Source organism: Physeter macrocephalus, chromosome 20, assembly GCF_002837175.3.
Source record: "Physeter macrocephalus isolate SW-GA chromosome 20, ASM283717v5, whole genome shotgun sequence".
NCBI classification, from domain to species: Eukaryota; Metazoa; Chordata; class Mammalia; order Artiodactyla; family Physeteridae; genus Physeter; species Physeter macrocephalus.
The window spans coordinates 36,596,591-36,610,193 of NC_041233.1; the positions used below are offsets into that span (position 1 = coordinate 36,596,591).

General features: G+C 41.3%; 1 protein-coding gene across 1 annotated transcript in view; it reads right to left on the bottom strand.

Annotated features, from left to right (window-relative positions):
• LOC102973453 (FERM and PDZ domain-containing protein 2) overlaps positions 1-13,603 on the bottom strand; it is a 62,512-nt gene that overhangs the window by 16,496 nt on the left and 32,413 nt on the right. Inside the window, exons 14-17 of the mRNA XM_007106635.2 lie at positions 11,872-12,057; positions 5,086-5,233; positions 3,343-3,351; positions 703-913 (exon numbers count right to left, since the gene is read on the bottom strand). Coding sequence (XP_007106697.2) covers positions 703-913; positions 3,343-3,351; positions 5,086-5,233; positions 11,872-12,057 — 554 coding nt within the window. The remainder of the gene's footprint in view (positions 1-702; positions 914-3,342; positions 3,352-5,085; positions 5,234-11,871; positions 12,058-13,603) is intronic.

Consider the following 13,603-nt stretch of genomic DNA (forward strand, 5'->3'; position numbering starts at 1 on the left):
ATCACCCATACCCTCTTGCTGAAGCAGATGTATAACTCATTCCCAAAAACAGCTCCCTCCCACAGCCCCCCTTCATTGGTCCTGTGCTGCCTGTGAATCTGTGCTATTTATAGAACTTGTAATGTAAGTGCAGTCCAACTTCGAGGCTATTTTAAAATTTATGGATCATTATGTTATAATGTGAAGCTGTGTTGATAAGCTCATTATTTTCCCTTGCAAATTAAATTGCAAGCAATCCATCATAAGAGAAAGCAGTGGCAATGTAGAGCTTAGGAGCACAGACTCCAGGGTCAGCTGTGTGTGTTCAAGTCTCACATTGGGAGAAAACAGAAAGTACTTCACAGGGTTGTGAGGGCTAAAGTAGTTGATGGGTACAGTGCTTAGAACAGTACCTGGCTAAATAGGCTATTGCAACTTGTTTATTTTGTCCCCTTCAATTTTGTATCATCACCTAGCTCTTTCTCCACCAAAAGATAGAGCAACGCAGCAGGGAGACACGGGATGTCTGTCCCGTGTCTAGCGTAGATCTGGCCCATAGCTGCCCTTCGGGAAATCTCTGTGGATTTAGTTGATAATTACCCAATGAATGCATACTTCCCTTAGACATCTGACATCCTTTAAACAATGTCTTCACGTATGGATTACTCCAGAGCACCAAGTACACGATGCTTTGGGCCCAGAGAACAGATATGTCAAACCCACCTGCCTCTGAGTCCTTGCACCCTGGTCCCCTTGCTGGTGTCCACAGTGAAGTTATCCAGTGATGCGTGCAGCAGGCCTCCTGCCGCACCCTGCAGCCCGGGTACAAACAGTGCATTTTCTGAGCACGACAGTCTCTGGATCCAAGTGAGCGGCTTGGACTGGGCCAGGTGTGCAAGACTCGGATTGGCCATTTGCACACACTTATCATAGCCTGCAATGTGGGAGAAACAGATAAACATAAATACTCACAAGAATGACGCTGGCCCCATCGCTCTTGTGGCAGCCACACATCACAGGCCCCAGGTTCTGTCCTGGCTTTTCTTTGTCTGCACGGAGGGGCCTATTTTTCCTCATGCTAGCTCGTGGAGCTCCTATGATTAGCCCTGAGAATGCCACGTCTGCCTAATTAGCACTGACTAAGGAAAGAAAATTCAGACACACAGGAAGGAGGAAACAAGATGCCCTCCACCCCCTGGCAGCTGACAGGCCTTGGAGCCATGGTTCACGGCAGTGTCACAGCGCCAGCAGAGCCTTGTGTAAAATTAACCACAGTCATCCGCTCTGCTCACTGCCTTTACAAACCATCCTCCAAACGTTGTTTTAACAAATAGGTCTACAAACTACCTGAGCTCCCAAGATTACGCTCTGCCCTGTGGAATGTAATCTTTCATCTCTACACGGCTTAGTTTCCTTGGTAATAATATTTAAGATCCGATTTTCTGAAATATGAATATGGATCAGATGTGTTGTCTCCCAGCTTTCACACTTCCCTTCCTCCCTTCCTGCAGAAAGAGGTAATAAATGATTCTAATGAGCCCGGGAATGTGAGTGGTTCTCGCCACTTCACTCTTCACGTCATTCATAGGAAACTGGATTTGATAGATAGATTCCTTAAATTAACTAGGATTTATACAAAGCCCAGTTTGTATTTTGAAAAAAGAAAATGATGACTGTGTTCCCTGTTAAAACCAAGAAGGAAAGAATGCTCGGGCACACGGCGTTTGTATGGCTCCAGTTGTACGTGTGTTTGTGTGCGTGTGTTTGTGTGTGTGTGCATATCTAAAGCACAGTGAAGTGCCTCCACTGAGAGCATGCTCATGAGCATTTATTTCCTCAAGAAGACACCCCCCCTTTCCTACAATGGTGCCTGGTTCATTGTCAGGACTGTGCCCACTGAAAAAGGTAGACTTTAAAAAATACTTTTTGAGAACGTTCTGTGTCTAGGAGGCATTAGGTACCATCATTCACATACAGTAGGCAAGGAAGAAAGGAGGACTAAAAGCAATTTGAATATGACCTGCAGCTTTTGCAGAAATTGTCCAGTATCTGACTCCAGAGCTTGGACCTGTTCAGACACATAGCAGCAATGACTGTAACATCCACACCAGCAGTTCACACATCCTGCATGCTTATTACATGCCAGGCCCAGTGGTAAGCATATTATCTGCATTGTCTCATTTAATCCTCACAATAACCCTGTGGGGTAGATATTATTATACCCATTTTATAGATGAGGAAAAGTGAGGCTAAGAGAGAGTTAACAATTTGCTCAAGGTCCCAGGGCTTGTAGGTGGTAGAGCAGGACTCACACTCAGCTGACTCCACAGTCCACACCAGAAAATGGACGTACAGAGGACATGGAGATACAAACAGTAGCACAGCAGATTCATCTGAAGCATGCCCAGCCCTCTGATCACTAAGGTCTAAAGGGACAGTGATCTTAGCTTTAACTGTGGTGCATAGTAATACCCACAGGGGGACATTTCAGGGAAAGAAAGTGGTGACAGGGAGAGGCTCAGAGAAGTTTTATCGGTTTCAAGGGAGCCTTCATACGGAGGTTGGAGGTGCAGGAAGAAGGGGCTGCCCCCTGGGGGAGGAGGGCTCCCAGAAGGTAGCCCTGGGTCCTGAGCAGGGCTTTGTCCCCGCAAGAAGCTGGAGAACAACAGGGCACTGGGGAGGATGCTCTGTTAACAGGACAGATCACACAGTGAGGTCAGGGAATGAGAGTCTGGATGTCAAGCACTTAGCATCAGGCATTCAGCATGAAGCAGGGGGCCTCCTGGGGCTGGTGGGGTTGATGGGAAGTGCTGTTATCATCATTAGACCTTAGCTTAGTGGGGTTCAGTTGGCTGGACAAATGGTGCAGGAAGGATTGATTGGTAGGTAGGAGAGCCAAGAGTTGATAACCTTTCAGGAATGGAAAGAAGGGATACCAAGAATGTCCCAATGCCACTGACATGTCAAGCAGAGCAAATGGTTTCTGTCCACCGGTGGAAGGCGGGGGCAGGGAACTCACAGCCTAACTGTGGCACCAGGAAAGTAGCTGACAAATATCCAAATCAGTCTAGATGGCAAGGCTGAAGCCAAGGTTAGTTAACAGAGTTTCAAGAGTACAGGAGCCAAGGAAAAGGTAAAGGGAACCAGGGCGAGATCCTGGGCAGCCACTGCAGATCTTCAGAGTCTCATAGCCACATGCTCATAGAAGGACCACCAGTATCCCTGCAGCCCCCTGCTATGCATCTGAAAGGGCTGAGTGAATGCCTGTGGTCCCACTCTGCACTGCTGACAGATCCTGCCTGATTTAGCCCTGAATTTATGCACTTGTAAAAGCTTGGTGATTTTTCTCTCTCCCCAGGGAACCAAATATAACTATAGAGTAATATGCTTGTTGAGACAATTCACAGAAGAATGACTAAGAAACATTTGGAAAATGTCCAACTTCTTAACAATCAAAGGAATGCCAAATGAAACAACACTGAGAAATTATTTTTCCCTATAAATGAACAAAGTTAAACATGATAATATCTATTCCAGCAAGGATGCAGTAAAACAGGCATAGTGATACTGGACATGGGAATGGCATTCAGGAAAACAGCAAGAGCCCTGAAAATGCCCCAACCTTTGTACCCCAAATCTAACTGAAATCTACCTTAAAGAAATAATACACAATACAGAAAATTTTTCTTCCAATGATGTTTACTGCAGTATAATTTATGTTATTGGAAAATGAAAAGCAAACTTAAAATCTAGAGGAATGATTAAGTAAATGATTGTATTTCCACACTAATCATCCATCCATTCATTCATTCAAAAAAACATGTATTAACCATCTCCCACTTGAAACACCTCTGTTCCATGCTGGAACTGTAAAGGTACTGGGACACTGTCCCTGCCCTCCAGGAACTCCCAGCCCACTGCAAATTGGAGGCAGACACATCCACAAATAAAAGGGGCAGAACATTACAGGTGAGAAGACAGAGTCTGCACAAAAGAGGGAGTAGTCAACTCCACCTGGGAAGGGAGTACGGGGGCAGTCAATCAGGAGGAACTTCAAGGAGGAGGTTGTCCTTGAACTTATTCTTGGAGAATGAGGCTTATCTTGGTGGTCTGAGCCTGGAAGGAGGCAGGAACAGCATTGTAGGTGGAGGCCACACAAATGTTAGATTCCCCCAAACTCCTATGATGGTAGAATTTGCAGTTTGAAAAAATAGCATATTATGAGCAAAACAGGCTTAGAAGGACTAATTTTGCTAGTAAGCCCAAGGAGTCTTTATAAATATTTTATGTTCACTGATATCAGGCAATAAAATTGATATTGATGATGTTTCACACTGTTATCTCAGCAATGGCAGGTAAGACATAATTAATTTACATTCATTATCTCCAATTCCCTGGAAACATCATGGAAATGCTACTCTGCAATTTCAAAGAAATATTTTTATATTTATTTGGTTTCGCTGCAAATAATGTGCCACCTTTGTTTTCTGTATTTGGTTCTACGTCCGAATGCTCAACAAATTTGGTTCCTAGTTGATCCCCCGTTCCAGGACTGCAGGAGCCAGTGACACAGCTCCCCTGTGAATTGACTGGCACCTAACAAAACCCTCCACAAGCAGGAGCTGCCGTTACTAGTCACGTGGAGCCATGAACGCCAGACACTCATTCTAGATGAGCTACAAACAGCACACACACTATCCTGTTGGAGCTCAGCACAAACCTGCTGGACGGCCAGTTGCTCATCTGAGGACACCAAGGCTCACAGAGGGCAAGTGAGCGGTCCAAAGTCACACAGCTAGTAAGTGGCACCTCTCTGAGTCTGTTGAACTCCAGGCTCCACATTCCAAGCCTGGAGTTCCCAAACTTTCAACTGCATCCAGATCACCTGGGTTCTTTTTCGAATGCAGATTCTGATTCAGGGGCCTGAGGTTCTGCATCCCTGGCAAGCTCTCAGGTGATGCACACGCAGAGACCACTCTGAGTATGAAGGGTGAAACCACTATGTTATATTGCTCCCTCTTATAAACGAATAGGAAATAATGGTGAGAGATCAACAGCAAACTCAAAGCCAAATATCTCTAGGTTGAGAAGATAGTGTCTACTCACCAGTTGTAACTCCGGGAGAGCTCGTCCAAGCATTAAATCCATGCTGGGCACAGCAGAGGCCCAGTAAATATTTACAGGTCTTGGCTGAATCAGTGACAAACATGTGCTTTTTCCCAGTGATGCTGCTTGTGATTATGAACTTCTTTCGCTGAGGGAAGCAAACACAGACTTTAATATATTGATCGTTCTTACCTATCCATTGAAGCACAGCTATCCAGAAAATAGCCAAATGCTGGAGCCGTCAGTTGGATACCAATGTACTAGGCATCCAGAAGTGTGTGGCCGATGTCTAACTATGGCCCAATATTTTTTCTTAGATTAAAGACAACCCCTCTTTTTATTTTTTCCTTAATTCGTAAATCAAATGTTTGTTTATTGGGCAATTGCTATCTGCCAAGGAATGTGCTAGGTGAAAAGAATATGAAATGAGTTCAGTAGAGGCTTGGCCCTCAGCAAGTAGTGCATTGTGAAAGGCCATTAAATACGCCTATAGTTTGCATTGTCCAAACGCCCAGAAATTGAAGGCAAAATCTCAGCTTGCATCATTATAGAAAAGATAAAAGCACATCTGTATGCGCATGTTTCATGCTATTATGTGCCAGGCTCTGTGCTAAATCCTTTCTGTGTATTAATTCATTTCATCCTCAAAGCTATAGAATGAGGGAGGTCCCATCATTGTCCTTATTCTATAGATGTGGAAGCAGATGGAGACTCCTCAGAATGCAGCAGGAACTGAGGTCACATCACCAAGAAACGCTTCCCTACATTTATACCTTCAAGGTCCATGCACAAAGTGATAATATTTGTACAGCTCACTGTGATAAACTGGAGAGGATTATCTATATGGGGTTATCTATATGGAGCTTCTTAAAAACAATCCGTAAATTTTTGCAATATAAAATTCTAATAAGAACAATAAAATACAAAGTAATAGAGATATTAGATATGAATTTATATATAACTTCCAAATAAAATCTCAATTCTAGATATTTCAGTAAGAACCTTGAGCTTGCTCCTATAAAGATAACTTTATAAATACAGGGTTTGTGCTTGAAAGGGCTCCCTGAAACTCCTGAACCTCTTTAATGCTGATTCCTTTTAATTCATGATAATCACCATTCCTAAGAAACTCCACTCACACAGTCAGATATTAACAAAAGACAGATAACTATTCATTGCTTTTCCTCTAACTCCTTTTTATCATTAACGTAATTTCAGACAATTTGAGCATTCTCTAAATACCCTTTTCTTATAATAACAAATGTAATGTTGAGCCTATACTAATGTGAATGGATTCTGAATCCAACTGAACTATACTATATCTAGTATTTTTTTATATAATGTGTTTTCTCAAACATTCATAGATGCTGTCCTACTAGCCTTACTAATTCTTCCTTAGTATTCAAATTATAATAATGCCTAAATTCCGCTAGCTAATCATTTTATCCATATTTTCCAAAGTTGAATATTTGCTTAGAATCCATCTACTTTTTCAGTATGCATTTATATGCTTTCATATAGTCCTGACAATTTTATATCAAGTTCACTCAGGTATTAAACATTTTAGATAAGTCATTTTTTTAAATTGAATAACTCGGGACTTCGGTGGCACAGTGGTTAAGAATCCACCTGCCAATGCAGGGGAAACAAGTTCAATCCCTGGTCCGGGAAGATCCCACATGCTGCGGAGCCACTAAGCCTGTGTGCCACAACTACTGAGCCTGCTCTCTAGGGCCCACGAGCCACAACTACTGAAGCTCGCGCACCTAGAGGCCGTGCTCCGCAACAAGAGAAGCCACTGCAATGAGAAGCCCACGCACCGCAACAGAGTAGCTCCCATTGGCCGCAAAAAGAGAAAGCCCGTGCGCAGCAGCAAAGACTCAATGCAGCCAAAAAAAGAAATCAAATAACTGTTCTTGAACAAATCTGAAAAAAGAGAATTGTTCACACACATGCGCCACTTCTTTCTTTGAGCTCATAAACTCTTCGCAAGCTCTTGTCCTTTTGGACCCCAGTGCCCTAAGGTGTCCCAGAGGGTGGAATTTCAATCTCATTACTTGGCATGAAGCTGAAAACAGTCTTGACTGCAGCGGTTTGGATTTTTTTCCATTTTGATAACATCATTTAATGGGAAATTCATATCTGCAGGCCAACTTTCACACAGGCAAGCTGCTCTATGAATAAGATGATGTATAACTTGAATCCCAGGGTTTTCAGCACAAACATGAAAAATGTATTTACATCCCTGCTGTTGTAGAACAAAAATACTTGGTGCTTCTGTAACATCATGTTTGTTTCTAAGCATGGTTTTACTATTTCAAATATTTCATCCCCAATAGTTTCATTGTTGCCGCTGTTTGTTCACAGGCTGGTTTCTTTGTTTGGTTTGATACATCTTTGCAGAATAATAAGATTCTTCCAGACACAAGCGGATGTGCCCTGAAGCTAAGGAAGTTGAAGTCCCCGGCCTCTGCTTGGGAAGGCCATTTCCTGGGAGGGACCCAGCATATTTTCTTGTGTTCTTATAAAATGTGGAAAGTAAGATGCTTTTGCCACAATGTGTTAAGACCACTGACTCTTCTTTCCACTGCAACTCAGTCTCACTTTTCTCACCGTAGGTAATGTTGCATGGTGGGGAAGCAGATCTCACTAAGGAGAAGTTGAGATAGGGCTACATTTAGTGTAGATTTAGTGGGATTTATTTATGCAGTTTGCAGTCTCTTCTGCAGTAGTTTATTGCCAACCATCCCAGAATACTCCTTCCATTGGACCGACTCACCCAAAGTCTCAGCATAAAGATATAGGGCCAGTGGCCATGTGAAATTGACTGTGCCCTACGGTACCCAGCCCCAGAAGTATGCGGGGTCAGCGCTGAAGGGAAACAAGGTTTAAAATACACAGAGCCACAATATCAACAAAAACAAACAGCCCAATTAAAAAATGGGCAGAAGACCTAAATAGACATTTCACCAAAAAAGACATACAGATGGCCAAGAGGCACATGAAAAGATGCTCAACATCACTAATTATTAGAGAAATGCAAATCAAAACTACAATGAGGTATCACCTCACATCAGTCAGAATGGCCATTATCAAAAAATCTAGAAACAATAAATGCTGGAGAGGGTGTGGTGAAGAGGGAACCCTCCTGCACTGTTGGTGGGAATGTAAATTGATACAGCCACTATGGAAAACAGTATGAAGGTTCCTTAAAAAACTAAAAATAGAACTACCATATGACCCAGCAATCCCACTACTGGGCATATACCCCGAGAAAACCATAATTCAGGAGAGACATGTATCACAATGTTCATTGCAGCTCTATTTACAATAGCCAGGACATGGAAGCAACCTAAGTGTCCATCGACAGATGAATGGATAAAGAAGGTGTAGCATATACATACAATGGAATATTACTCAGCCATAAAAAGAAACGAAACTGAGTTATTTGTAGTGAGGAGGATGGACCTAGAGTCTGTCATACAGAGTGAAGTAAGTCAGAAAGAGAGAAACAAATACCGTATGCTAACGCGTATATATGGAATCTAAAAAAAAAAAAAAAATGGTACTGATGAACCCAGTGGCAGGGCAGGAATAAAGATGCAGACATAGAGAATGGACTTGAGGACATGGGGTGGGGAGGGGGAAGCTGGGGCGAAGTGAGAGAAGCATCGACATATATATACTACCAAATGTAAAATAGTTAGCTAGTGGGAAGCAGCTGCATAGCACAGGGAGATCAGGTCGGTGCTTTGCGACGACCTAGAGGGATGGGATAGGGAGGGTGGGAGGGAGGCTCAAGAGGGAGAGGATATGGGTATATATGTATGCATATGGCTGATTCACTTTGTTGTATGACAGAAACTAACACAGCATTGTGAAGCAATTATACTCCAATAAAGATGCATATAAATCAATCAATAAATAAAATACACAGAGCCAAAGGCCAGTCTGAGGGAAATATTTTCAATTATCAGAAATGAGGGCTTCCCTGGTGGCGCAGTGGTTGAGAGTCCGCCTGCCGGTGCAGGGGACACGGGTTCGTGCCCCGGTCCGGGAAGATCCCACATGCCGCGGAGCGGCTGGGCCCGTGAGCCATGGCCACTGGGCCTGCTCATCCGGAGCCTGTGCCCCGCAACAGGAGAGCCCACAACAGTGAGAAGCCCGCGTACGGAAAAAAAAAAAAAAAAGAAATGAAAACCTGTAATTTAATTCTCAAAAACACCTAATTAAGTGGAAGTTTTATCCTATCAGGGATATACTTTATAATTGTATATACTGCCTTGTAAGTACAGCACACAATTTTCTCTTTTTTTGATAGCAATCACACAATATGGAATGTATTTGGTTTTCCTGTCTTGGTAGCATTTAGAAACCTACAGAGGCACTTCCAAGAGCAAATACGTCTCTGCCGCAAAGCTGCATGTTTTATGCATCTCATCAACAATAAAAACAACTTTCAATCAGCCATGCTAGAAGAAAGACTGAATTAGATTTCTCTTCTCTGTAGAGAAAATATTACAAAAGTATCATCCTATGGAAAAGTAATCAGAGGGTATGCCACCAAAAATGTGAAAGGAAAAAAAAAGAATTATAGTGTTTATCAGGGAGTTCATTAAGAAGAATATTACTTTTTTTGCTTTTGTGATTTTGCAGTAGTTGTTCAAGTTTTTTTTTTTAATTCACAGGTTGTGGTGATTTCTTTTCTCATTCTAAATGAACATTCACTTTAAAATCTTGTTTGTGTTTGGAACTTTGCATCCTTGTTCTTGAAGAGAGCCCTACAAAGCCTGTATTCTCCCAGATTTCAGGCATTTCTCTCCAGACGTTTTAACTACTGCTAATACCCAAGAACAGTTACTAACATGGGAAGGTTCATCATTACACAATGAATGCTTTCTCGATTGAATAATCTTCTGAACTGATGTCTCTGTCATAGATGGGCTGCCAATGCACCTACAAAATCATATTCATTGAAAAATGGCATTTTCCTCTGTTTCCTTTGCTACTTCTCTCCAGGCTGACAAAACAAATGTCTGCAATTGTCTGGAGCATTCCGGCTTCCGCTATTAATTAAGCAAATTTGGAACCAGCTTCCTGAGCTCATTCTCGTATTGTTTGTGGAGTTCCCATTTTGTGCTTGCAGAAGTGTGAAGAGTCCAAGTAATTTTCTGTGTAAGACTCCTGGTTTGTGGCAAGCAGCTGGTGACATTACTTCCCATGATGACTTTTCCATTAAAAAAAGGATATTTATGCTGAGGAAGAGACTGGTCAACAACATGAAAATTCTAATTAGTGACAAGGGTGTTTTTAAGCTACTAAGTTTGTTTTGTGAACCTGATGATTTTCCAGCTTTAATCAAGAAATTGTCTATGGTCATGGGGAAAATAAATATCTGTAAAAATTAAACCAACTTAAATATAAAATACTTAAGGGGACTTAAAGTTTACGGCTTCAAAAAATTCTATTTTTCAAAATTACTTTGTAGGTTGTCTGCATTTCTACAAATGTTTTAAAAGAAATTACACTGAGAATTTTGAAATATTAAATATGAGATAGAGAAAATAGGAAGTAATATAATAGTATTGAATAAATTCAATAATTAAAATTCTTCAAATAATCTTTCAGTTGAATTAAAGTTATTTGAGTCATTAAATTTCTGAAAAGTTCACAAAAATAAATATCAATTACTTTTAGATAATGTCAAAAATATTTGGGAAAGTCAGTTTCCTGATATTATAAAGGCCACTTTAATAAAATTATGCTCAATTATTATTTCTTTTTAGATGTAAGCTTTTTTTCTAAGGAAAAACAATACTTTATTATGAAATTCTATCAAGAATCACACTTTAACAATACGTCAACTTCAACAGCCAAGATGGGAGAAACACAAGAAACACTGAGAAAATGAATAAAATCAATTATGTTCTGCTTAGGAAACTTTAACATTAGATAATGATAATGAAAACAAAAACCAAAGAATCAGATAATGAAAAAAATTCTCATTAGTAGGAAAAATTTTAAAACCACAAGAGAAAATTCAATAGAAAGAAAAACTAAAATGTTTCCTGAGCCACAAGTCAAACAACTTCATGTTTTATAATGAAATCATTGCTGAAGTTATGGGATACTGACCCACAGGACAGGCGGGTAGATTAGCTACTGGAGCATTCTCTGCTATGGGGACACACATAATGTTTTTGATGTCAAATTTATTGTAACTGAATTCAAGAAAATGGTGTTCAAATGTTATTTCAAACATTGTACATTTAATAGGGTTGTTGTTTTGTTTTGTTTTGTTTAAATGGCTGACAAAGGTTTGCACACCTGTAGTCCATGGGAGACAGGCCAGATGCCTCAGTACAATGTGTGCAAAGGGAAAATTAAAATACAAGGAAAATGTTTCAAAAGCATGCAGACTCCATTGCACCTACTATACACTCTCCTCCCCCATCTCCCACCTTCAACCTTGCTCTCAACATCAATAGATTCCCAAAATTAAAAGAACATTACCCAGAGGGAAAGTGTAGTCCTTTAGGCCAATGGCTGCCCATGGGGGTGAGGGGGAACTAGGTGACGGATGGCAGAGAAGAAATGGCCTCGTGGGGACCCTCAAACCCCCTGGTAGACTTCTTCCAAATATGTAACAGTCATCGGAGTACAGGTTAGCTGACAGGCTGTGAGCTTATCTTCTTAGGAGAAGATCACCTGACCTATCGCTCTTTAAAGGGATAACAGATCAAAGAAAAATGAAGCATGGGTCATAATCAACTGAGTGATACTCACATAGGCCAAAACCTTTTCAATTTCTCTCCACTGAAACCGTGAAGTTGCAATTCTGCTGCTGTTTCTCACTTCGTACACTATGACCCCCTTGGCACAGAGCCCCAAGGCCATCTCTCCTCCTGGCCTTGTCTTTTCTGGGAGAACTTGGTAAACCAGCACACCATATTCTGGGAGCTGCTGAGTCACCTGGAATTAGAAAAAGGCCAATTAAGAAGAGACAGGCACATTGGCCTAAAATAATGGATTTCAAACCATTCCATGAAGAAAACACCTTCACGTATGTTCTGAAAAAAAAGAGTAGGATTGCCAGACAAGTTTAGGAAACACTGAACTAAACAGATCTCCTTACTATAGAATTCTTCCATACCTCTAATATGATAGTGTTTTTCTATTTTATCAACCCAAGGAATCCTTTCCTAATGAAGTACCTTAAGACACTTGGAACACAGTTATTATGAAAGTGGTACAATAGAGTAAAAATATTCTGAACAAAGTTGTAGAATTCAGACTCTCTTGAGTCATCTCAAAGTAAAGAATCCTTTTTCCCAAAGTCTACTGCAGTACAATCTGGTACAACCCCTTCATTTTACAGATGGAAAAACTGAGGCCCAGGCACAGAAAGCAAACTTCCAAATGGTTAGCATCACTGTTAAAGCAAGATGAGCCATGAACATCCTGCAGAGAAAATGACCAATCACTGGCACTTCTCACCATGTAGCAGTGCTTTGGTGGGGTCCCCACAGCACAAGATCTGTCTTCAGTTTACCAGTTTAGGAGATAGAATTTTGTCAGGGGCATGAGGGTCAATCAGAGCTGGGAACTGCATCAGGACAACCAAAGTCTTAAGAGGCCAGAGTATAAAACTAAGACAAATGTTTTTATGTCTGAATGGTAATCATGTCTCTATTCTGGTCTCTACCATCTTAATCTTCACCTGGAAGACTCCAGTTTTTACCAAACGGTTGATGCACCTCAGCTCACCGCAGAGACAGTTTGCTCCAGGCATTTGAAACCCTCTCAGAAGGGTTTCACTGGTGAGATCTGGTATCTCATCTCTACCCCTGAGCAGAGGGCTCTATGTCCTGCCTAATCTCTCTCATCCCCAGGCGGGGTCACAAAAGTGAGGACAAATTATAGCTTTTGAGAGCTCCTTTATAAGCTCTTTGCTGACCTTTCTCCTTCTGCTGGTAAGTAATCTGTGCAGATAGGTTACACTGCCTACAAAGCCTACAGCTCTTCACATGATCTGGATTGCATTTCTGGACCCTGAACCTCCTCGTTTTGTTTAACTTTGGAGAGACCCTCTCATTGTCACTATCATCATCATCATCATCATCATCATCATCATCATCCAAAACAATATTTGTTGGACACTGGTGCTGAAGTATCCAATGGCCAGACCAGGCATGTACTGAAAGTATGACAAAGCAGGACCATCCCAAAACAACTAGGTAAATTCTTTTAAAGAATTTGATGTGATACAGCAAAGGAAACCATAAACAAGACAAAAAGACAACCCTCAGAATGGGAGAAAATATTTGCAAATGAAGCAACTGACAAAGGATTAATCTCCAAAATTTGCAAGCAGCTCATGCTGCTCAATATCAGAAAAACAAACAACCCAATCCAAAAATGGGCAGAAGACCTAAATAGACATTTCTCCAAAGAAGATATACAGATTGCCAACAAACACATGAAAGGATGCTCAACATCATTAATCATTAGAGAAATG